We start from the raw sequence: 23,796 nt of genomic DNA on the forward strand, positions 1-23,796 counted from the left end.
GTGCGGGTATGTGTGTGTGCGTGGGGGTGCGGGGGGAATGTGTGTCTGCATGTGTGTGCACACGTGCATAAATACACCTGAGAGGCACCAGGCTGCCGGGTATCTACTAACAACTACACCGCATTTACTCACAGCTGTACTCCACCACTTCAGTAACTGCCCCATGTGGAAATGAAGCAGAAAATGTGGAGCCAAGGCCAGGAGTTGTTTCATAGCTGAAGATGGTTTTCAAGGTGCAAGTTCCTAGGGCTGCATGAGGCACAGGGCAGCACTAGCGGATGCAAGGGACACGGAAAGCAAACCCTGCTGGGCCACCAGCTCCCCTGGCGGCGCTCCGGCAGGTGGGGCCCGGGGGTGCACCATGTTGACACCTACTTGGGCCCCGCTCCTCCCCAGCGCCCCCCAGGCCCCAGGCTTCAAGAACACGCAGGTGCGCCTGCCACACGTGGCTTTACCTGATGAGGAGGAGCCTGTCCTTTTCAGAAGGGTGATCATCCAGCCACTGGGAGAAGCGTGCATGGGACCACTCTGCCCTCTGCGGGTGGAAACACAGTCAGAGAGAGCGGCTACACCCTGTCCTGTCCTGTGGGGCGTTCGCGGGTTCGGAGAGGATCTCTGGGACTCCTGGGGTCAGAGGACCCCAGACACCAGCCCCAAAGGCGGGCAGACCGGCCCTTGGTGCACCTTCCCAACCCCAGGGGGCCTCTTGGGTTTGTCAGTTGAAGGTGGGTCAGCAAAGGAAATGGGGCCTCTGTCAAAAAAGCTTTATGAACATACATTACTCGAATCACTGTTATTTAAAGGGCTAATTCTAGATGCGGCAGGTGACCTATACGTTGATGAGAAAGTAGGGCCTGGGTAGTGGGAACCTTCCCTCCTGAATCATTCACTGCTAAGACACAAATTCATGACTTCTCTTGGTAGGAGAAGGCCAGGACCTTCAGTGAGTTAGGGGTGGGGTGGGGGGAGTCCCCTGCATTCTCTGAGTTCAGAAGGAAGACAAGTAAGAGGATTCTGGCTTCACCTTCTTACCTGGAAGGGGGATTTCAGCTCAGGGGGTGCTCTTGTGAACAAAAACTGAATAATGATGCTGAATGGAATTATGTCCCCCAGTGCAGGGCTGCTGGCCACGTGTTCACTTGTCTGGAAGAGCAGTGGTCTAAATGAAGGAAATGCAGAAGTCATTTAATGCTGTTCAATATGGAAAGAGGTGACTCAGTACAAGAATCATAATAGCACATTAGCATTAGTGTAATAGCATAATACATAATAGAATGAATAATAGCAGTCTTCCTAGACTGGATAATTCTTAACCATTTCTTAGCCTAACACACACACACACACACACGTAGGCTGGCCCTCCCTTCAGCCCCTTCCTTGGCCCCCAACTCATTGCCTTTGGGTCTGACTTTACTTCAGGGTGATTCAGCAAAACCCCCTCTTAGAGCTCATCTGATAACGGGCTAAAATGAAAGCACACAGTTAAAGCCTTCAAGTAGTTCTAACTAAAAGGTTCTAATGGTGGCCACAGCTTTCAGCTTTTATTGTATACATAATCCTTCCATGGGCTATAAGCTAATGTGGATAAATTCAACCATTTTCTATACAGCTTTTCAAAGGGCCATTATATCCTTACATATATGAAATTATTACCTCGCTGGATATCCCTCTCTTCTAAAACACTGCGTGTCTAGGTGTTACCATCCAAGATAGGCTCGTCTCATTTTACTGTGCTTCACAGGTATGCTGGAGGTATTTTGTTTTGCATTTTTTTTTTTTTTAACAAACTGAAGGTTTGTGCAACCCTGCTCTGTGGTGTCAGATGATGGTTAGCATCTTTTTTTAGCAATATTTTTAATTAAGATATGTACAATTTTTTCAGACATAATGTTACTACATCCTTAATTAACTAGAGGATAGTTTAAACACAGCTTTAATAAGCACTGGGAAACCAAACAATTCATGTGACTGGCTTTATTCTGAGAGTTGCTGTGAGGCAGTGGGCCAGAACCGAACCTATAATATCTCCAGTGTACGCCTGCTTGCATTTTACAGGAACCTGCAGGCAAATCTACCCTGCTACTAACCACCTACTACCTTGTCAAAATGCTGGCAAAAATAATTTAAAACTTTCACTGACTCCTCCTTGGCTTTCAGTTCAGTACAATCGCTCAGTCATGTCCAACTCTTTGCGACCCCATGAATTGCAGCACGCCAGGGCTCCCTGTCCTTGGCTTTGGGCTCTGATAAAGGCCAAGCTGTAGAGGCTGAATCTCAAGAGGTAAGATGGCAACATCTGACTGAGCAGAGACTCTGAAGCCTGTACAACAGCTCTGAACCTGGCCTCGCACTTCTCCCCATGGTGTTTACTCCAGTCTAAGCCGAGGGCCTGCACTTCTCCCCATGGTGTTTACTCCTGTCTAAGCCGAGGGCCTGCACTTCTCCCCATGTGTTTACTCCAGTCTAAGCCGAGGGCCTGCACTTCTCCCCATGTGTTTACTCCAGTCTAAGCCGAGGGCCTGCACTTCTCCCCATGGTGTTTACTCCTGTCTAAGCCGAGGGCCTGCACTTCTCCCCATGTGTTTACTCCAGTCTAAGCCGAGGGCCTGCACTTCTCCCCATGTGTTTACTCCAGTCTATGTGTTTACTCCAGTCTAAGCCGAGGGCCTGCACTTCTCCCCATGTGTTTACTCCAGTCTAAGCCGAGGGCCTGCACTTCTCCCCATGGTGTTTACTCCTGTCTAAGCCGAGGGCCTGCACTTCTCCCCATGTGTTTACTCCAGTCTAAGCCGAGGGCCTGCACTTCTCCCCATGTGTTTACTCCAGTCTACGGCCGAGGGCCCGCACAGAGCAGGACGGGCTTCTTCACCACTGTGACGGCTCACTCAAGAGTCGGGAGAGCTCCCACTAGACAGCTGGTTCTGGCTGGATCCAGAATACTATTGGAAAGAATGCCTTTATATTAACTATTCTATAAGTAAAATTTGGGGTTTCCCAGGAAGCTCAGTGGCAAAGAATACATTTGCCAACCAGGAGACGTGAGTTCAGTCCCTCGGTGGGGACGATCCCCTGGAGAAGGAAATGGCAACCCAGTCCAGTATTATTGCCTGGGAAAGCCCATGGACAGAGGAGCCTGGTGGGCTACAGTCCATGGGGTCACAAAAGAGCTGGACATGACTGAGTGACTAAACAAGTAAAATTTATCCCTTGTAGGAATTTTTCTAATTTCAACTGTTCTATAAAAACATCATTCTGTAATTTACAGTCTTTAGCTACTGTGGAAACTCTTCAGTTCACTTGTGCTGTTAGCAGACATCCATAATGCTCTGATCCAGGTCCTCCGTGGAAGCAGGACTAGGGTCTTCTCACGGCCTCGGGTGGTACGCTCACCTCAAAGATTCTCAAGGTCAATCATCTCACAGGGTTCTATGCTGCAGAGCTGTAGGCAACACATTCAGCACCTACTCAGGTATGAAAATGTTGCTTCGGAAACTTTTGGTTTGTCTGGAGGCATCCCTGTAAGTCATTCTCTTATGCGTGGAAAATCCCATCTCCATAGGAGCAAAGCTCCCAGTTTTAACCACACAGAGCACTTATGAAAAGCTTTATAGATGTGAACTCATTTATTCCTCCAAATAACCCTATCAGGTAGGCACTGTTACATCCCCATTTTACAGATAAGTAAACTAGGAGGAAGAGAGCAAGTAAAAGCCAGGAACGGGCAGAACACAGACTCAAACTTCATTTTGCTAAGCAGCCTCTTTTAGAATATCAACTGAAGCGACTATGCATCTATTTTTAGAACAGACTTATTCTGAGAGAGAAACAAAGACCCCTTGGAGAAAGCACAACTTCAAACTGTCAACAGCTCCTATAAGATAACCTGGGCAAATGAATGTTTCCAGTACATTGTCTAAAGGCTATGCAGTTAGTATCTATTTAGGAATCCCAGATTCTCTCTATGGGTCGAAGTGGATCTCCAGTCACCCACCTACTTGAACCATCTCATCACACTCTCTCCTGGAATTATTTTCACCTGGCATAACCTGAAGTTCCTGTGGGGTGATGACTGGCATGGTCTCAGAGGCCTCTGGAAGCTGACTCTGGGTGGAGGGGATGGCAGTGCACCCCAGAGCTCCACTTCCTGTAGCCGGCAGACCCCTGTTCTGGCAGGGGAAGCTGAAAACGCCTCACAGCCTGAGGTCCTCGGGTGCTGAACAGCTGACATTTCCATCCTCCAAGCCCAGCCAGGGGCCAAGAGCACCACTGACGTGACTGCTTCCAGGTTAGAACTAAACAGCGGGAAGAGCCAGTCGGGAGGGGGTTCCTGTACTGGGTCATGGGCTCAGCCTGCAGGTCCGGCACATGCGAAGGGCCGCCCGGAGCCATGCGCCGAGACGGGGAGCTCACGCCTTCCCCTCTCTCCAGCCATCCCGGTCCGGTGAGGGTCCTCCCCTGCCCCAGTAAAGCCCACTCTTTGCTATGGCATGTGACATGGTAGGATTCACTGGAACCCTGGCTGATGACAGGAGACCCAGGGCAGGGGCCAGTCCTTATGACCGTCCTCAACTCACTGAAAAGCAGCCAGATGGAATCCTTTCTGCCACTATGACAGGAAGATGAACAGGCATTTTGGTCCCTAGTCTCTCTCGGTGCTCACTATCTGAAGCCCCATGTACAAACGGTTTAGAATGAAACACTAAGAAACACTGAACTATTTTCCGAAGAACTGATACATTTTCTTCTTTCTGAAAATGGGAATTACATAGCTGATTCTGTTCCTCTTTTATCTTCAGCTTCAGGAAATTTAAAGTCAAATTTGAAACTTATTTACAGCAATTAAATTAGTTTTGCAATTTGAATGTATGTGTTTGTACACACACACACAAACACACACACTGGCTGTGCCATGTGGCTTGCAGGATCTTCGTTTCCTGACCAGGGATTGAGCCCAGGCCCACACCAGTGACAGTGCTGAGTCCTGGCCACAGGACTGCCAGGGAAGTCCCATCCAGCAATACAAACACTACAAACGTGGAAAGGGAAGAAGGGTGAGAAAGGGAGTGGGAAGGAGACAGGGAGCGAGAAATGATCTGAAACGTGCCCCGTCCAGCAGCCCAGCTGAGCTATGCACCGTGGCTGCTGTTGGTGACACCAGCACAGGGCAAAGCCTGGGAGAAACCAGCTCATTTTGAAATAGCATCTTTTGGTCAATCATCTGTCCCTGTGGAGCTCTGAGTCACAGATGTTCTTTTGCTGCCAAGACCAAATGTAGCCACTAACAGGTCTGCCAAAAAAGCCATGGGAAGCAAAACTGGATTTGATTTGGTATTATGCCTCACTGACACAATTACCTGTAAACACTGACTGCAGATATTTTGTTTCTGGTGCTTGTTTTAAGAAGCAGAAAGAACACAGCATGAAAACCCCCATCCTCCCTGACTGCAGGTGGAATCTGAAATACCAGTGAGTTCAAAAAATGTATAACCATCTGAGGTGATACAAGGAACAAAAGGAAACAAATTAAGGTGTTACAGAATGCGGACAGCCCAATGCCACAAAATCATTCTGAGAAAAAATACTCCAAATAGCAGCGCTTTCAAGGTTAAACTTCATAGGCAGCTAGTAGTCTTCATTAATCAAGTATTAGGTCTCATTAGAAAAAAAAATTATGCTTCTAGTAGAGATCTCCACATTTAAGGGATCTGTGCAGCTGTTGTCCTCTGTTAAGGCCAGTTCTGAAGTGGAGTAAGACCCAAGTCCTCCTGTGCGCTTGTCCACAGCCAGTGTCCGAGGTGGTCTGTGCTGCGTGCTGCCTGCCACGACCCCCACTCCAAAGCTGCTTTTGGTGAGGGGCCAGGAAGGAGGCCAGACTACGGAGATCCGGAATCAGCATAGAAATGAGGGGGCGGGGAGGACACAGGACTTCTCCCTGCACTGGACATGGTGGGGGTTTTGGAGACGGGAAGAGGTCCACATATGGTGGCTGGAGGGGCCGTGTGTGTCCCAGTAGAGGACAAAGCAGCAGGCCGACGCCTGGGGGTGAGTCAGGGCTCAGAGCAGAGAGGTGAGAGCCCCTCGGGTCCCTTTCTTGGAGTCCAAGGTTGTCTGTCCTAGGGGACTAGGATGGAAAGGAGGTGGGGATTTCAGACATTCTCTAGGAATAAAAGTGCACACGTGGTTCAAGACTCCTGAGGCATCTCCTGGCAGGCTGTCTGCAGCGGAAGTCAGGGAGACAGGGCATTTCAGATCAAGAAGGCATGGCCAGAGTGGGGGTCTAGATGGTCTGTAACACTTTCTAATGTTTCCCTGGATGTTTCACATTGTGTTCTAGGACCCGTCCCAGTGAGAACAAACGAGAACTTCTGGAATAAGACATCGGGCGGTGGCTGCGAGCACGGGCGGTAGGGTCAGGCAGGCCAGGGGTCTCAAATGCAGACCCACAGCTCACAGCTCTCACACGTGCAGTCTGAAAACTGACCCCTCAGCCCCGAATGAGCCCTCGACTCTCAACTGTCATCCTGAAGATGGAAGGAGAAAATCCCAGGACAATGCTCAGTACAGGCTAACATACAACAAATGACCAAACAATGATTGCTAGAATCAAGATGACCAAAATGAAACAGCCAGCCCTGCATGTTCACCCGGGAGCTCCCGGAACTGCTGAAGTACTGGCAGGCAGCAAAGCAAACCAAGCCCCAGATGTGGCTGCCTTCTGGCTCCAACGCTGACATTAGGAACTTGGAATTAAGAACCCAGAAACCGTGTGGAAATCGTGACTGCAGAGCGTGGCCTAAGTGGAAAGAAGGAACAGAACCCATCTGGGGTCCTGGGGGTGGGAGCGCTCATCCTGGAAGCTGTGGAGACGGCCACCCTCGGGTCTACAGACACGCAGGCCAGGCCTAGCTCTGAATCTCAAGCATCAGGTGATCAGGGAGGTAAACTGTAGCTATGGGGAACCCTCACCACTCCTCCAGCTGAAGACAGCTGACGTGAACGCTACACTCTGTAGAGTTACTGATGGTCTCCCTTCTCCAGTGCCCGGCATGCTAACAGACCCATCAGAATAGCCCCTATCTCCTGACAGCTCTCAGTGCTTTTTCATTAAATCTGAGGAGGCTTTCAGCAGAGCAGGCTGTGGATGTAATTCAGGGACCAGGCTGTTCCCTGGGGAGTGGGGACGCTGGGCCCTGCTAGAAGGCAGGGTCTTTAGTGATCTGATTGGACAGGCCCTTGGCCAGGTGGAGGCAAGGTAACCTCCCGCACGAACACATGGGAGACACCACCATGCTGCAGAGGGATGGACGGGGATGGGGGCTCACGCGTCCTGTGTGCAGCTACAACACAAATTACCCAGGAGCAAGTCCCTAATGTCAGCAGCTTTCTGAGGCAGCCTTCTCTCTGGGGTAAAAGATTCCTGCTGCCTGAGAAACTCTAATGTAGACAGGAAAATGTAAATGCATGCAAGAAGCTCACCGGCCTAATTAAAGAGTCCACTAATATCACCATCAAGGAGAACACCCTGAGGCAGATGGCTGCCTGATGGGGGAAGGGGGTGCTCGCCAAGGCGAGGGTGTCTGGGGAGGGGGGAGGGGAGGCTGCACCTGAGGTCCAGGCTGGAGGCGCCCGCCTGGCTCTGTCACCCTCCCTGGCACTGGGCCTGTTGCTCCTCCTGTAGCCACTGCCTCTAAACCTGCTGGGGCTTTGGTTGTCTGGCTGTCTTTCTTGCCCCCCAACCCCTTACTATATAATATTTTAGTATATTTTATATTATTTTTATGCTCACTTGTTATTTTTAAATGGGAGAAATACTGTAAGAGGAATTTTAAAATATATTTGTTGACATTTCTAACTATAAATATACAACAACCAAAGCAAAAAATTTGAAAAATTTAAGAAATCTCTTTTAAAAAAACCACTAGAAACAATGCTACTCTCCAAAGGTAATATTTTGATGCTCATCCTTGACTTGTCCTCTCCAAAGCCATAGGTCAGTATTTTTAAAACATCAGGGATGCCTATTGCATATACTGGTGAGTGGCCTGTTTTTTCATTTTGTGATACACCAGGAAGTATTTTTCTTTTTCTTGGACATTAACTAACAGTTTAAATTTTTAATTGGCTGCATATATTTGATCTAATGAATGTGGCCTATTTTAGCCAGTTTCCTACTGATAGCCACTGAGCTAGTTCGGGTATGACTTCGAACCTTCAGTCCAGGAACAAGAGTCCAGATCAATTATGGAAATGACCACTAGATGATGCCTTTTCCTTGTCATAGCACAGACAAGAAGATGAACAAGAGTGGGCCCTGCCACTGCAACTGCTCAGGACTAAATTCTGGAGAAGATACCGACTTCTTAACAAGTTTTTGCAGGAAGCAAGAGGAGGGCCTAGAAGTGAGTTACTGGAATAAAGACAACTCTGTACTGACTGACTCCTCTCTAGGAAGGGCCTCTGCTGTCCTAAGTCAATTCCCCTCTCAGGACAACTGTAGAGAAACTGGCAGGGCCAGGGCCTTGCCCAGTCACATTTACAGGCAGAGGCAGCAGAACTGTCATTTCTCTTCTCCAAAGACAGGTCCTAAAACCTTTCCAGCCTAGGGCTAGATTTGAACCCCAGAATATACTACTTTCACTTTATTTCCTGATTTACTTAATCCTAAAATCTATCAAATGGTGTCCAAAACCGCTCAAACAACTGAGAAAAGCACTAGAATCAATCCAAAAGATTTCTGTAGGTTCCATATATCTGTAGGAATCAGTTCAGTTCAGTTGCTCGGTCATGTCTGACTCTTTGTGACCCCATGGGCTGCAGCACGCCAGGCTTCCCTGTCCATCCCAATTCCAGGAGTTTACTCAAACTTATGTCCATTAAGTCAGAGATGCCATCCAACCATCTCAGCATCTGTCGTCCCCTTCTCCTCCCACCTTCAATCTTTGCCAGCATCAGAGTCTTTTCAAATGAGTCAGTTCTTTGCATCAGGTGGCCAAAGTATTGGAGCTTCAACTTTAGCATCAGTCCTTCCAATTAATATTCCGGGCTGATTTCCTTGAGGATTGACTGGTTTGATCTCCCTGCAGTCCAAGGGACTCTCAAAGAGTCTTCTCCAAACCACAGTTCAAAAATATCAATTCTTTGGTGCTCAGCTTTCTTTATAGTCCAACTCTAACATCCCTACATGACTACTGGAAAAACCATAGCTTTGACTAGATGGACCTTTGTTTGCAAAGTAATGTCTCTGCTTTTTAGTATGTAATCTAGGTTGGTCATAACTTTTCTGCCAAGGAGCAAGCATCTTCTAATTTCATGGCTGCAGTCACCATCTGTGGTGATTCTGGAGCTCCCAAAATTAAAGTCTGTCACTGTTTCCATTGTTTCCCCATCTATTTGTCATGAAGTGATGGGACCAGATGCCATGATCTTAATTTTCTGACTGTTGAGATTTAAGCCAACAACTGTAGGAATACACTGGTAGATAAGTCTCTTTTAGAATTTTTCAATGAATTAAAGATATGGAGAAGGCTCCATAGGCAAGATTCAACTACTCTGATTATATCTGTGCCAATGCCTTGGGAGCTGAGGGATCTGCAGGAGGAAACTCACATACCAGCATTCCAGGAGATCAGGGTGCACATCTTTACAGATGGAGAAAGGAACAAAACTCGGCCCCTACCACTGGAGCAGCTCAGGTTCAAGAATAGAGGGCCCTGAGAGAAGGGTGAGAAACCACTGGATGCAAAACATTAGGGCATCATGAAACCAATTAAATGGGTGAAAATAACCAAATGCAAAAGAAACCAGAGAATATCGCACGAAGGAAGAGTAATTTCTGTTTCATGGCACAAGTTTGCGTGCATGTTTGTGTGCACGGTTTTGAGGGTGCTTGCATGTAAGTACATGCTAGATGGTAACATAAAATCTCTCTTACTGTCAGTCAGAGTTGAAGTTTTGAAACACATCTAGATTGACCATTGCCTCATGATAGAAGGTAGCTATAAAAAACCCAGGATTTAAAAAAATTATACACCAATCATTAATTTTTTATTCCCTAAATCGATACTAGAAGGTGTTACTATTCAAACTTTAAACACTGCTTTAAAGATTCTTTTTCTCATGTGGAAAGTGGGGTGGGTTGACAGAAAATCTTAAGTGACTTAAAAAAGAACTGTTCTTATGTGAAACCCTCAGAACATGTATCTCTATCCTGTGACACAACTTTAAAAGCACTTGGATAGGGACTTCTTGCTGATCCAGCAGTTAAGACTCTGCACTTCCATTGTAGGGGGGCATAGGTTCGATCCCCACTTGGGGAATTAAGTTCCCACATGCTGCGCAGTAGGGCCAAAAAGTAAAACAAAAACAAAAAAACCAGCAAGTACCTGGATAAAGGTTGTCTTGCATTAGCATATGGGAAGATAAGCACTGTTTTAATACACGCACATGGAATAAACAACCAAATATGGGAGGCAGGACTATCAGAAATATTTATCTAATCTTAAACTAGCAAATTCCAAATCATGGCTTTTCCCATGCCTTTTAAAATAACTAGTTGGTTAATGTCCTCTAGCATGCTAAGATTCTGTGACTCGGGGCAGCATTTTATCATCCAACTGGGACTGCTGTGTTTCCATCTTACTCAGAGTAAGTAACTTTCAGTTCAGTTCAGTTGCTCAGTTGTGTCCGACTCTTTGCGACCCCATGGACTGCAGCACGCCAGGCCTCCCCGTCTGTCACCAACTCCTGGAGTTTACTCAAACTCATGTCCATTGAGTCGGTGATGCCATCCAACCGTCTCTTTATAGGAGTTTTATTAAGGTTGTTTTTAATGGTACATAGAGATGACTGGAAGATCAGTAAGCTCAGTGCCTCTTAATCTTTCAACTTGTCCATATCTGGTAGTGCCAAACCCAAAGGCTTCCAAAATATTTAAATACTTATAAAAGGTTTGAGCTAATCCAAAGAAGATATCTGAAACACTTGTGACATCACTGTTTCTGAAATCCAACTTTGTACACATAAGGCATTTGAGAAAAATACAAGTTCAGGCTCTTGTGTTGGCATTAAAAATATTTTTGCCAAGCACACACAGTAAAAGTAAAAGATAACCCTCCCCTTTCAATCAACAACCTTAGGTTCTTATATTTCAAGTGCTAGTATACCTGAATTTTCTACGAAGATCTTGGGTGACATAAGAGAGTGAAGCAACCTTTTAAAGAACATACTACTTATTGATTATTCTAGTTTCTAGTACTCAGTCAGTTTATAGAAAGCCACATGCCTGGATTCTCTTACCTATCTTTAGAAAGAAATATTAAAAAGCATCACGCTCCAGGATATTATGGATAGCTGACATCAAGGCTTCCCATCTGGCATGCTTCAGTCACAAGTTGTAACTATTGCTGATCCCCTTGGCTCTCAGCGTTAGTCATCTTTTTGTACATATACATTTTCTGTGTGTGCCATGATGTGAAAAGTTTGGCAAGTCTGGCTTACTGAATAAACAGCCATATGCACAATATCTTTTTATTTTCTAAAATCTGATACTTAAGACCTAGACATTAAGCTATTCAATGGTCCTTAAAATTTGAGTTGGTAAAAGGTCTACCTAAGTATTCAGCACTGAAACGGATTTTCCTGTTAAATTGATACATTCTTAGATCATGGGTTTGAATTAACTCATTTTTCTTTTTGAATTGATTTCTAGGAAGCTCAATCCCGAATTTTGTGCTCAATTGCATTAGCCATGGTTACCTTAAAGTATCTACTACATTTACAGTCATTCTCTGCATTTCAACACTAAACTCGGTTCTTCAAATGCTCTATCTAATAGTTTGTTTTTGTTTTTTTAATGGCATGCAACCTATGACCTTTTTAGAAGTAGACTGGGTTGGAAATGATAAATGAACCAATAACATTTTCAGAAAAAGATGTCTATATAGTTATGAACTGCCTGGTATTATTCAATATATTTCTGTAAGAATGGAGAATTTAAAAAATTCCCTAGGAAGAGCATAATAAAAAATTTAACAGCTCAATCTTGTGAACTGCAACTGAACTGCAACACACACACACACACAAATTATTGAATATAACATTATAAATTTCTGGTTTGGATAACTTTCAAGATGAACCATATGAAAATGCCATTGTTTGTTGTATACCACAAAATGGTTGAATAATGGCAATTTCGTGTAGATCAACATGACTAGGAAAGGATTTATCTGCTAATAGGGTATGGTTATATTAACAGTGATAACAGAACTATGCCTCACCTGAATGACCTCAGCATTCGATAGGACTTTCCCAAATCAGATACTCTTCTGCAGAATGGACCCACAGCCAACTCCATCTGAAATATTAAAAGATATCCCATAGCTTTTTATATCAGTATCTTGAAGTGAACTGGGGACCCACTTGGATCACAGAAATTTGTAGCTTGAAGTAAACTTAATTGGATCTGCACTGTAAGGCAGTTTTGAATGTCAAGTTTATTAAAAGGCAAGAACTTAGATAGCTTTTGCATTTATTTACTAAAAAGGTCATAAGATAATTCCTTCAAGAATAGAAAAGCAGCTTTTGTTGTGTATGAGGAGAAGGTTTAGATTTTTTTTCTCCATTGAAAAATCAGAAAAAGAAATGTTTTCAAGACTGCCTGTGTGTCTGTACTTTAAGTGAACATCACAAGTCTTTTTCTATTAAACAGAAATGATGACAGTTTTCACTGGGCTGGTGAAAAATGATGAAAAGCACTGACTCTGGAGGCAGCGCACGTGTGTCAGTTTCTGATCTACAGTGACTAGTTGTGTGGCTCTGGGCTTAACCTCTTTACGTTTCAAGTTCCTCATCTGTCAAACACAGATAATACCCGTCATAAAATTATGCAAACAAAATAGATAATTTCACAAAGCACTATGTGCACGGCATACAGTAAGTGCTTATTAAGTGTCAGCAATTACTATCATTAAAAAAAAAAAATTTCCCCCTTTTAAATTGTTAGTGGATTAATTTGCTTCCTGACTGAAGAATTCAGCAACTACTACTTCTCTTTATTTTCCTCCTTTGACTGGAAATGTTGTCATTAATTGGAGTTTTAGGTTACCTGTTCTTTACCTACCAAGTGCATACGCAAAGTTTTTGCATATGTGGCAGATGGTAAGCCATTTCACTATACTTGCTATGAACAGAGCTCTGGTAAAGAATAGTTTAGAAAATTTCTGAGAAAAGCCTGCGCCCTGGTAAATCAACATCTTTCTTCAAGAAAAACATATGAATGAAAAATGGGGTATCTGTCTTGCTGGCCATCTTTCTGAAAAACTGTTCATATCTTCTTGCCATTAGAAGACCATGGAGACGTACTCACTCATTTGAGAAACATTTTTTACTCCCTACTAATTATCAGGCACCAAACTAGACATGGAGATAAGAAGATGAATTAGACGGTCTTACCTCTGAGGAGTTCTCAAATTTATTGAAGAGGATAAATATTTATTTAAATAATATAATCTTCAGTCATCTAGCTTATGAGAGATCTGTGTGTGTAAACACAGATGCACATGCAGATTGATTATTATTAAGAGAAACAACAAACAAGTGTGAAATCAGCTGTGTGAACTGAGTGTCAGGGGAGAATTACAAAGCAGCTTCCTTTCTTCAGATGGTCTTGAGGGTGACTCGTGACTGGTGGATTTCTCTCTCAGCATACAGAAGACAGAGTGTACTGTATGTCCTAGAGGGAAACCTTACGTGGTCAGCAAATTTTCTAAAACACAAAAGGATAAGTAAATAAAAGGAGAAATCTGATGAAGAAAAGTCAGATTCTTTCCAATATTACAAGAGAGAGCAGTTTCAAGCCAATGTTCTTGAAGACAGTGGGCGATGGGCTGCTCCTTGGGACCTATTTAGTTTATTCACTAGATAGGAGTTTCTGGTTTCCTATAGAACGTGGTATTTATTTTACAGTGAGTACAAAGTAAAAATGTGGTTAACATGTACCTATGCCCGTCTGTTTCTCTGTGGAGGTGCATTTATAATGGTTTTTTACACACTGAAATTTGTCGATTTTTTTTGTTACCCCAGTGGGATTTATCATTTTCAAAGATTACAGCAAACAACCTTTGCTTTAGCACTTGAGCAGGACTGAATGTTAAATAAAACAGCTAGGAGAAAATTACAGTATGAGAATATGACCTCGAATGGCTGTGTCATCTCTGATGACTGCAGGAGACTTCTATGCCATATGACAATTTCAAAATGTTATATGTTTAACATAAATTTTTCATCCATCAGGGACCCCTAGGGTACTAAAGACCATCTTCTTCTGCCAGAGTTCCACTAGACAATAAAGGCCATGCTTCTGAAGGGCAGGAGTGCTCCTTTTAGAGGCGTGACTCTGCCATTAGCTGTGGATACAAACGGCACCTGCAGCTGCCCCTCTCCAGCTCTCCTGTTTGGAGGCAACAAACAGTGAGCAGCAGGCATGGTTAACTAATTACAGAGCTGCTCCATGCCCACCGTGGACATCTGGCTAACCACAGGGCATCTTCAGATACTCCTGGGCATTCCTGCCCTGACACTGTTCAGAAGAAAAGGCAACAGGAATTAGAACCTTGATTATTTGGGGATTTTTCCCCAAATTTATAATTTTCAGGCAAAAAGCAAGAGAGATATAAATATATATTTAAAGGGAACCAGAAATAAACAGAAACTGCTCAGAGTGCCACTGAGTAAATAATTTAATGCCAACGTCAAAAGTCATCCTTCTCTAGGGATTCCCTGGTGGTTCCGTGGTTAAGAATTTGTGTGCCAATACAGGAGACACAGGCTCGATCCCTAATCTGGGAAGAATCCACATGCAGTGAACAACTAAGCCCATGCCACAACTATTGAACCTGTGCTCTAGAGCCCGGGAGCCACAACTTTTGAGCCCACAGCGGCATAGCCTGTGCTCTGAAATAAGAGAAGCCACCGCAATGAGAAGCACAGCAACTAGAGAAGCCCCCACTTGCCACAACTAGAGAAAAGTCTGCGCAGCAACGAAGACCCAGCACAGCCAAAAATAAATAAATAAAATGTTAATGTTTAAAAAAACCATCATCCTTCTCTCTGGGAAACACACACATCTGAGGAGCAGAGGGGAATGTGTGGTTCAAAGGACAGTGTGGACAGGTCCCCAGAGAGATTCTGAATCAGCAGAACCCCAGTGGCTTGGACAAGCCTAGTGCTTGAGGACTGCTGTGTGATTAGTGTAAACCCAGAGACCATGTGGTCACAGTAGGGAATTAATTACCATGAGGAAACCACCTCATGCCCATGACCTGATTCCTAAGGGGCTATGCACTGGGCACGTTCCTCATCATGAACCCACCAGATGGCTCCCTGAAAATATTTTCTCTTTCACCTGTGTAATGGTGCCAGTGAGGAGAAGTTAGGATTCCTACATAAATCTTTAAAAATATATCATTATCTGCCTTTGCAAAGTGGACTTGATGACAAATAATCAGTAATCCCAAACTACTCTCTTCTGAGTTCTTTCTCTTTCTGTTATTTATGCCAGAATAGCAGGCACTTTTATCAAAAGAACTTTTTTTGAAACCCATCAAGGATAAGTGTGTTCTTGATTCCAATAGCTGCTATGGTTTTGTTTAATTTTGAACACAAGTTGATAGAACTTTCAGTAATGAGGCAGCCAAAAGGCTTTCTAGTCCCAGGTGATGCCTGTCATGAATATAAATGTCAGGGTAATGCCATCTAAGTGTTTCGATTTACCTCAGAAAAATATTTCCAACCAAGTACAAAAGCTGAGGTAGAATATCACATAATTGTAGTTGTGGTAAGAAACTACATTAAATGAAATGAAGGCCCCAAACTCACTTTAATATTTGTAAAATATAGGGGAAGATACAATAGCTGGATAATATTTGCCAAAGCTATTGGCCATACCCACGACTAACTTCCAAAGTGCCTGTGCCTGTCATTCCACTGCCCACGACCCGCAGGGCTGGGAAGAAGCCACACAGTGAGGGGCAGGGTGTTGTGAAGCAGGGACATTGTCCAGGAGTGAAGGAGTCAGCCCACAGAGGGTGCAGCCACCAGTGTCACTGTATGGCTGGAAAACATACTCTAACACTGAGTAAGAGATGGAAAGCAGAGGTGGCCTTGGTGCATAATAAGTTAGTATATAATAACGACTGATGTGTTTCATTCATCTTAAGAGAAGGGACCTGGAAAAAGGTCTGATTTATGGGCAACATGTCTTCAGAAAGAAGGAAATGCCAAATAAAATTCTGAATGTGTGGTTCAAGGAAGGTAGAAGCTCAATCCCGCCCCTGGAAGCTAGGCATTTTAAGCAGGTGCAGGCTGCGATAGCAAGGGTCACAGGATAGCACTCTCCAGCTCCCGGGACTCATAAGGGGATATATCATTAAAACAAACAAAAAAAAAGCCTTCTTCCCGCAGCACTCTCATGTCGGCCATCTCCTGCTCGGCTGCCACTCTAATTGGACTTGAAGTGCTGCCTCCAGGAAAGTGACTCAAGAACCAGCTGGAGCAGAATGCAAATAAACCAGTGGGGGAGGGAGCCCAGGAGAGAGAAGAGGACAGGGAAAGAAAAATAAAATGAAGGAGGAAAGGGGGAAAGAAGAACAGACACTCACTGGGGCACAGCTCACAGTGTTTTTAACAAATACGAGCAGGTCTTGGTACATCACTGTGCTTTCATGTGATAATCAGCCTGTAACCCCTGTAACCCCAATAAATTTGTCATACCCACAAGTATGACACGACATATAATTCTCTTTAAGCTGCAGTTTACTTGTAACAACAAAATGTACAGGTGCCTAAGAATTAAGTTGACAAAAATGGGAAAGGTAAAAGGAGCCACACAAAGGTGACACTTACAAGTATTCTCACGCTGAGGTTACTAAAGGCATATTTCACAAAGGAAGGCTCCTTACTCTGACTTAGTGGTCTCGGGCATATCATTTGGGGATGAAAATGACTAACTCTAGACCAATTAACATGCAGACAGCCTGGTTCTTGAAACATCAGGATATGTACCTTGTTGTAACTGCTGGGTGCAGAGGAGCCTCTAAAACCCCTGCCTGGTGTAAGTAGCCCACCACATTCTCTCCTGGGAGTAGGAATGATGAACCACGACTTGCTCCCAGATACACACAGGAATAAAGAGGAGGGACATTACAACTTGTCTACCTTTATAAACAGGGAGGATGGGGCACACCATTGGGAATAATCCATTTGGATTACTGTTTAGGCCAGGAGGGCTAACAGCTTTCAAAGGCTTAAAAAATGAGTTCACCTTTGACATGCTATGTAAATATGAATTATTTGTTTCTAATTTTTTTTTAATGAAAGTAGATGTGTGAGGTAGTTCTAATCTGCTTCTGATACTATATTTATAAGGCTTTTTAAAAGTCTGTCTAAAGGACAAAGAAAAAAAAAAAACCTTTCTATAAGAGCTGATTATTATTCTGCTATCTTAATGTGACGCTACTTCATTCACATCGGATAGTGTGGAATGACTTTAAGGCTGGCCGTGCATAAGAAAGGTATTCTTATTTAACAGATGAGGATCAAACAATCTACCTGGACCTCTGTATATGTAAACGAATTAGAACCTGCCCTGGAACGCTGAGCTGACCCTGGAGGACCACACATGTGTTGGGGCTCCTCTTTACATGAGAACAGACTGTCCTTTCCCACTCTTTGAAGGATAAATTTCATTCTCTTCATTATTTTCCAACAAGGTTAATCAGTTATTCTTATCATTACTGACGTGGTAGAATAGTAAAATCGTCAGAAGGTCCCATATTATGAAAAATGGGAAATGCTACTTTACTGTGGAATGAGCTACTTGATGTACCCTGAACTATCAAAGAGGAGTGATTCTTTTGTTAAAGTAAAAAAGTATCTTGTACGAAAGTACCTTTAAATTCTTTCCTTTTTTACCTATTAAGTTTAGGTTTACTTTTCTTCATGTTTCAATTCTTTAAAACACTGAATAATACACAGATGGTCTTTTATTTAAATGGATAATATTGGAGTTGAAATATTTTCCCTTTTTACCTGTGCAAAATCAGCAGCAAGTCGCATTTTCCCACCTTCACCAAGAGGTCTAATGAGACTGGCGTTGCGGATAAAAAGTTCAATGGCTCTTTGGGCAATAGCTTCAGTGTTGTCAAAGACAAAATCCGAGCATTCAAAGTGTTTAAAGTAGTCACTCATAACTCTGACAATGAAACCTTGAAGCTCCTTCATGTAGAGAGAACAGGGAACATCAGGCTTTCCTGAATTGGGTAATGATCTGCAAAAGAAAAGAAAAAAAATCAGCCAGTTCACTAAAAGGCACTCTTGGACATTTCCTTTCCCCCTCTGCCTGCCATTTCACTCCTAAGCAATTTTTTTCCATAATGGTAGAAAAGGAATTGTTCATTTTTGTTAAGAGTTAAAAAGCATCATACAACATTTAAATCTTATTTTAAAGCCTGATTTAGGATGCTAGGAAGACGACTGAAGGAATCTGTGAATCTGTTTACTGAAAGACTATGAAGAATGAAACCAACAACCATCTGTCTTGGATGATTCACAGAATGCCTTACGCACTCTGACCTCTCAAGGACTCTTCCAGCTTTACAATTCTCCATCCACTCACATGGTTTGCCTGGTTAGTGAATAAATCAATATTAGATACTGAAACAGGATTTTACACTCGGTAGCAACAGAAAACACTGCCTTCCCCAAACAAATTCTTGGCAAAAATATCTCTGCTCTTGTGCTATTTAATCCAATCAGTCCAATAGTAGAATTCTGACTGTGGAACTGGTTATGTAACAATACACATGGTATGCAATTTTTTCCTCCCAGAAGATGTTTGGAAAGGCTTTAATTTGGATCAACAGATGATGCCAGCTGATGCTCCATGAAATACTATTTATAATTCATAAGTGTCTATAATTGCTCTTTAAAGAATATATGAAAAGAATGTGCAATATTTATAGGAAAGAAGAGTTATGTCAAAATTAGAAATCACCTGATATTAATTAGAGAGCCAATGAGATCACTGGCTATATAATGCTGTATCTTTCAAAAAATAAATCATATTCTGAGAATGATGTGGCGAAATTGGCAAAGGTTTAGGGAAGAACAACAGACATGATTCAAACGCCTAGAGCAAGAGAATGAGGTGAACTTAATTATTTTAAAATACAACAATGGTTATTATAAGTGGAATGCTAACTGAAGGTCTTGCATTTCCAGAAAGCAGATATAAATAGAGAAAACAGGCTAGGCTCTAGCAGGAAGAGATTTTCTTTGGGTGTAAGAAACAGCATCCTAACTATGGCAGGGCCATGGAAGGGGCCCAGTGGAACACTGGTGTTTGCAGTATCACGGGCCGGAGTGCTGCTTGGAACAGAGCAAAGGGACAGCCTCAGTAGGTGATGGCAATCTTCACATGGGGTTTGGTTTTGCCAGATTCAGACCATAATGGCCTATCTTTATTCAGATTTTATCAGTCTAAAAGGCTATATTGGGGGCAGGGGGGAAGGCACCAAATCTCTTTCTAACCTTCTTATGCTTTATCAAAAGCACTGTCATTATTTTGGTACTACTCTGGAGGACTGCTTTAAGAATTTTAATCTGGCCAGGTGATATGATTTCCTTGAGGACTGGAAAATAACTCACTAAAACAAGTTTCATAAACATGTGTCAACATAAGTAAAATGCTCTATTAGACAAAATTCTGAAATATGTTATCACCAATTTTCAGTGTGGATTAGAAGCCTGATTTAAATTTACTGGAATATAAACCTTGCCTGGCGATTGCTAAAACTCAGTTTTCCCAGCTATGTCAAAAGTTTTTAGTAAGAGGTTCTCAAGTGATAAAGTGCAGCAGAAAGGTGAGCAGAAACGTCCGAGTCTTTGCAGTAAGAGCCCGCATAGAGGCAGAAGGCAGAAGGCCTGTAAACAAATGCACGCCTGAGAAGCAGCGCCAGTCATTCTGGGGTCTGTGTGTGCTCTGCCCTCCTCTGAGGCACTTGTCCACCACGTCAAGGGACCTAGGGTCCTCCTAGGGGCAACCTATCAGACAAAGGACCAATCTGGTTCACTGGTATTTAAGCAAACTAACAAAAACATATCTCTTTGGGAAACCAACTTTTAATAGCTAATCGGTTATCTGCAGGCACCAGCCGTGGCTCATTAACACAATTACTGAAGGAAGTATCTAACGACTCTTAGAACAAGCCTTTAAAAATTACTTCAGTTTTGCTTCCTTTGCAGAGGCAATGATGACTGGTCTAACTGGAACATTTCAGATCACTTTTGAACAAAATTCATGTATTTCCAAATGCTGGTAATCAGTAGTCTCATATTCCTATATCCAAATAGTACAGCATTTTTGTGTAGAACCCACTTTACCATTCTGTGCTTCACATTATTATTAAAAATAGACTGACCTTTTCACCTTTCAAAAGATACTTTCATAATGAAATAATAAGTGATCTGAAAAACTAAAAGAAGTGCAATAGTCACATAATTTTTCCATAAACAGATAGACCAATGGCTAGAAATTCAGTAAAGTAGGTACTCTATTAAACAACATGAATATAAAGAAACAAGGCAATTAAAAATAAAAATTAACTATAAACTGAAGAATATATATCTACATACAAAATATATGAATGTTTAGTTCTAAAGTATGTTTTTTAAAATCACTTTGAACATGTGCAAACTGTTTCAAATTCTCCAGTTTTTTAATACACTAAATCAAAACCATTTTACTTAAAAAGATTTCAGTAAACACTAAGCTAGGAACTATGATTTTTATTTTCAAAAACATAGATATGGATAAGCAGTTCATATATGAAATAGCTATGGAATAATACCAGTGTTTATGGAGTGTTTAGGAGTGATATGACCACATTAGACTGCACTAAGACTCTGAAGAAGGAAAATCATTTTTTTGCAGAGGGCTGGGCAGGATCTTCCCCTCAAAGCCAGAGTAGGAATCAGACTAGCAGAGCAATAGCGACAGGACATTTTATACAAGGAATACCATACCAACACCACAGGCTCAAGCACAGGCTATTTGTGAGAAGGAAGGAAAAAAACGTAATTGCAAAAACAAGATGGTACCAAGCGTCCTGAAGTATTAATAACAAGCTGAGTCCCACAGATGTTAATGGTTCCATGTCTGAATAACAGGAGACAAATGATGACAATAAAGACTGAAAAAAATCAGTTAATGGTGCACAACGAATAAAGTAGGATAAGGGTGGAGGCCAACTCCATCACGAGAGGAACAAGGTTCAAGATGGTCTAGATGGTAGAGACTTAGAGAGTAGAGAGTAGAGGTAGAGGTGGGAATGAAAAACAAATGCTATGAAGGTTAGCAAAACCTTTGGCTGGAAGTCATTACCCAGAAAAATCTTCTTGATGCATAGTGATGATGATAGCCTCAATGGCGTCACCCACAGAAGTCAGCAAGGGTTGCACAGCATTTCCCATAAGAACATAGATCGCCTGAAAAGAAGATTAAGAAGAGGCAAAATTTAAATAGATCAAACACAAAAAAATCTGAGGTGTGAGAAGCATTTTGACTAAAAGTTTTCACATTATATCAAATTCAGACTATACACAGTTTAACTATAATAACCCAACAGAAGTCTGCTCTTCTCATAACTGCTGTCAGTAATGATTTTTAAAGTTTAAAATATGTGGAACACAGCACTGAAAAATTTCAACTCCCCCACTTTTCTCATATTTTCAAAAAGTTTAACACTCAAATGAGCCTCTGGAGAAAGGAGAAGAGAAGGGTAATGTCACTTATGAAGCAAAGATAATATGAACACATTTTTTAAAGTTTCTGGAAAGAATGAGGCAAGACCAAAAGTAATTCTTCAAAACTGGAGCAACATCATATGCTTTAGACCAAACTGGATATAATAAATACATTAATGACTCTCAAAGGGCAGAACAGTTAGGCATTTCGTGAATCAGATTTCTATTTAGAGTTTGACGGCAGTGAGTGTCAACCGGGGCAATTTTGCTCTGCAGAGAACACCTGGCAATGTTTAGAGACACTTCTGATTGTCATGGCTGGGGTGGGGGAGGGGTATGCTTCCAGCATCCAGTAAATAAGAGGACAGAGACACTGCTGAACACTCTACAATGCAACAGACAGTCCCCCATGACAAATAACCATCCAGCCAAAAACATCAATAGTGCTAAGGTTGAGAAACTGTTCTACTGCAAAGTATACCGGAGAAGGCAATGGCACCCCACTCCAGTACTCTTGCCTGGAAAATCCCATGGACGGAGGAGCCTGGTAGGCTGCAGTCCATGGGGTCGCTAAGAGACACAACTGAGCAACTTCACTTTCACTTTTCACTTTCATGCATTGGAGAAGGAAATGGAAACCCACTCCAGTGTTCTTGCCTGGAGAATTCCAGGGATGGCGGAGCCTGGTGGGCTGCCGTCTATGGAGTCCCACAGAGTCGGACACGACTGAAGCGACTTAGCAGCAGTTAGCAGCGAAGTATACTCATCAGTTATGTTATGATCCTAGGCCACAGTTACGGTTTTTATGTGAAAATATGACTGGGCCTCAGTAAACTTTCAAAATCTATATTTTAAGTATATTATATATATATGCTTCAATCATGATTACATACAAGGAAGATGGATAACTTTGACTCATACAAATAATTGAAATCAATGAAAAAAGGTTAAACAGGATCCTTATTCATAAGATTCCTAAATGTCATCTCAAGCCTTAATTTGCTGATAAAAATAAAGATATGTATACAGGATTGACAGAGACATGGGCTCTGTGTTTTCTCTCTAAGCCTTCTGCCCCACAATCCCTTGGCTCTCCTTTCGGAAATAAAGGATGAAAATGAAACAAGATAGAAGAGACAGTGTTTGTGTGTATGCACACATACAGTGTGCCCTCAGGGAGCTCACAATCTAGTGACAACAGATAAGCTGTGGTGGTATCAGAGCTCTGAGAGCCAGGGAACACGGGCCGCTCAGTCATGTCTGACTCTTTGTGACCCCATAGACTGTAGCCTACCAGGCTCCTCTGTCCACAGGATTCTCCAGGCAATAGTACTGGAGTGGATTGCCATTTCCTTCTCCAGGGGATCTTTCCAACCCAGGGCTCAAACCTGGGTCTCCCACATTGTACACAGACGCTTTACCGTCTGAGCCACCAGGGAAGTTGATAGGGAACATGGGAGAGACATCCAAATTATACTTAGAGGATTAAAAAACAAAAGGTATTGCGCGAACTGAATTTTCAAAGGTTAAAATAGGTTAAAAGCCAAGTATATGTGCTGGGAGGGAGGGTGTGAGACTGGGGGGAGCATATGTCAAAAGCACAGGAGCCTGGGGAAGGTTACACATTTGGGGAACTGTAAGGAGTTTAACAGAGTATGTGGTGGCTGCCGATGTGGAAGAGAGACAAAGCAGATATACTTTGTGCAGGCTGCTAAGGAGACAGGAATATATCCTGAAGGGACTGGGAAACCAACGATGGGTTTTAAGCAATGGGAAAAAACAAAACAAAACGTGGTTAAAGATTTGAATTTGGGAAAAATCATGCTGGGACAGCAGACTGGATATATTAGACTAAAGGCAAGAGGACATAGTAGGATGCAAAGTGGTGAGTGCCTGAACCAATCAGAGGCAGCAGGAACAGAGATGAGGAGAAGAGGTAGAGACGCTGGGAAAGAACAGAGGACTTGGGAATCAGATGGGAGAAATACGGAATGGAAA

The 23,796-nt window shown here is 42.9% G+C and overlaps 1 protein-coding gene across 3 annotated transcripts in view; it reads right to left on the minus strand.

The window, feature by feature from the left end:
* Nucleotides 1-23,796, minus strand: part of COG5 (component of oligomeric golgi complex 5) — a 285,624-nt gene that overhangs the window by 17,907 nt on the left and 243,921 nt on the right. For all 3 annotated transcript variants that reach the window (XM_061413970.1, XM_061413972.1, XM_061413971.1), the window contains 5 exons: nucleotides 21,437-21,540; nucleotides 18,085-18,322; nucleotides 12,276-12,352; nucleotides 1,033-1,159; nucleotides 456-535 (listed from right to left, as the gene is read on the minus strand). In XM_061413970.1, the coding sequence (XP_061269954.1) occupies nucleotides 456-535; nucleotides 1,033-1,159; nucleotides 12,276-12,352; nucleotides 18,085-18,322; nucleotides 21,437-21,540 (626 nt within the window). The remainder of the gene's footprint in view (nucleotides 1-455; nucleotides 536-1,032; nucleotides 1,160-12,275; nucleotides 12,353-18,084; nucleotides 18,323-21,436; nucleotides 21,541-23,796) is intronic.

Source organism: Bos javanicus, chromosome 4 (assembly GCF_032452875.1).
Source record: "Bos javanicus breed banteng chromosome 4, ARS-OSU_banteng_1.0, whole genome shotgun sequence".
Classification (NCBI taxonomy): Eukaryota; Metazoa; Chordata; class Mammalia; order Artiodactyla; family Bovidae; genus Bos; species Bos javanicus.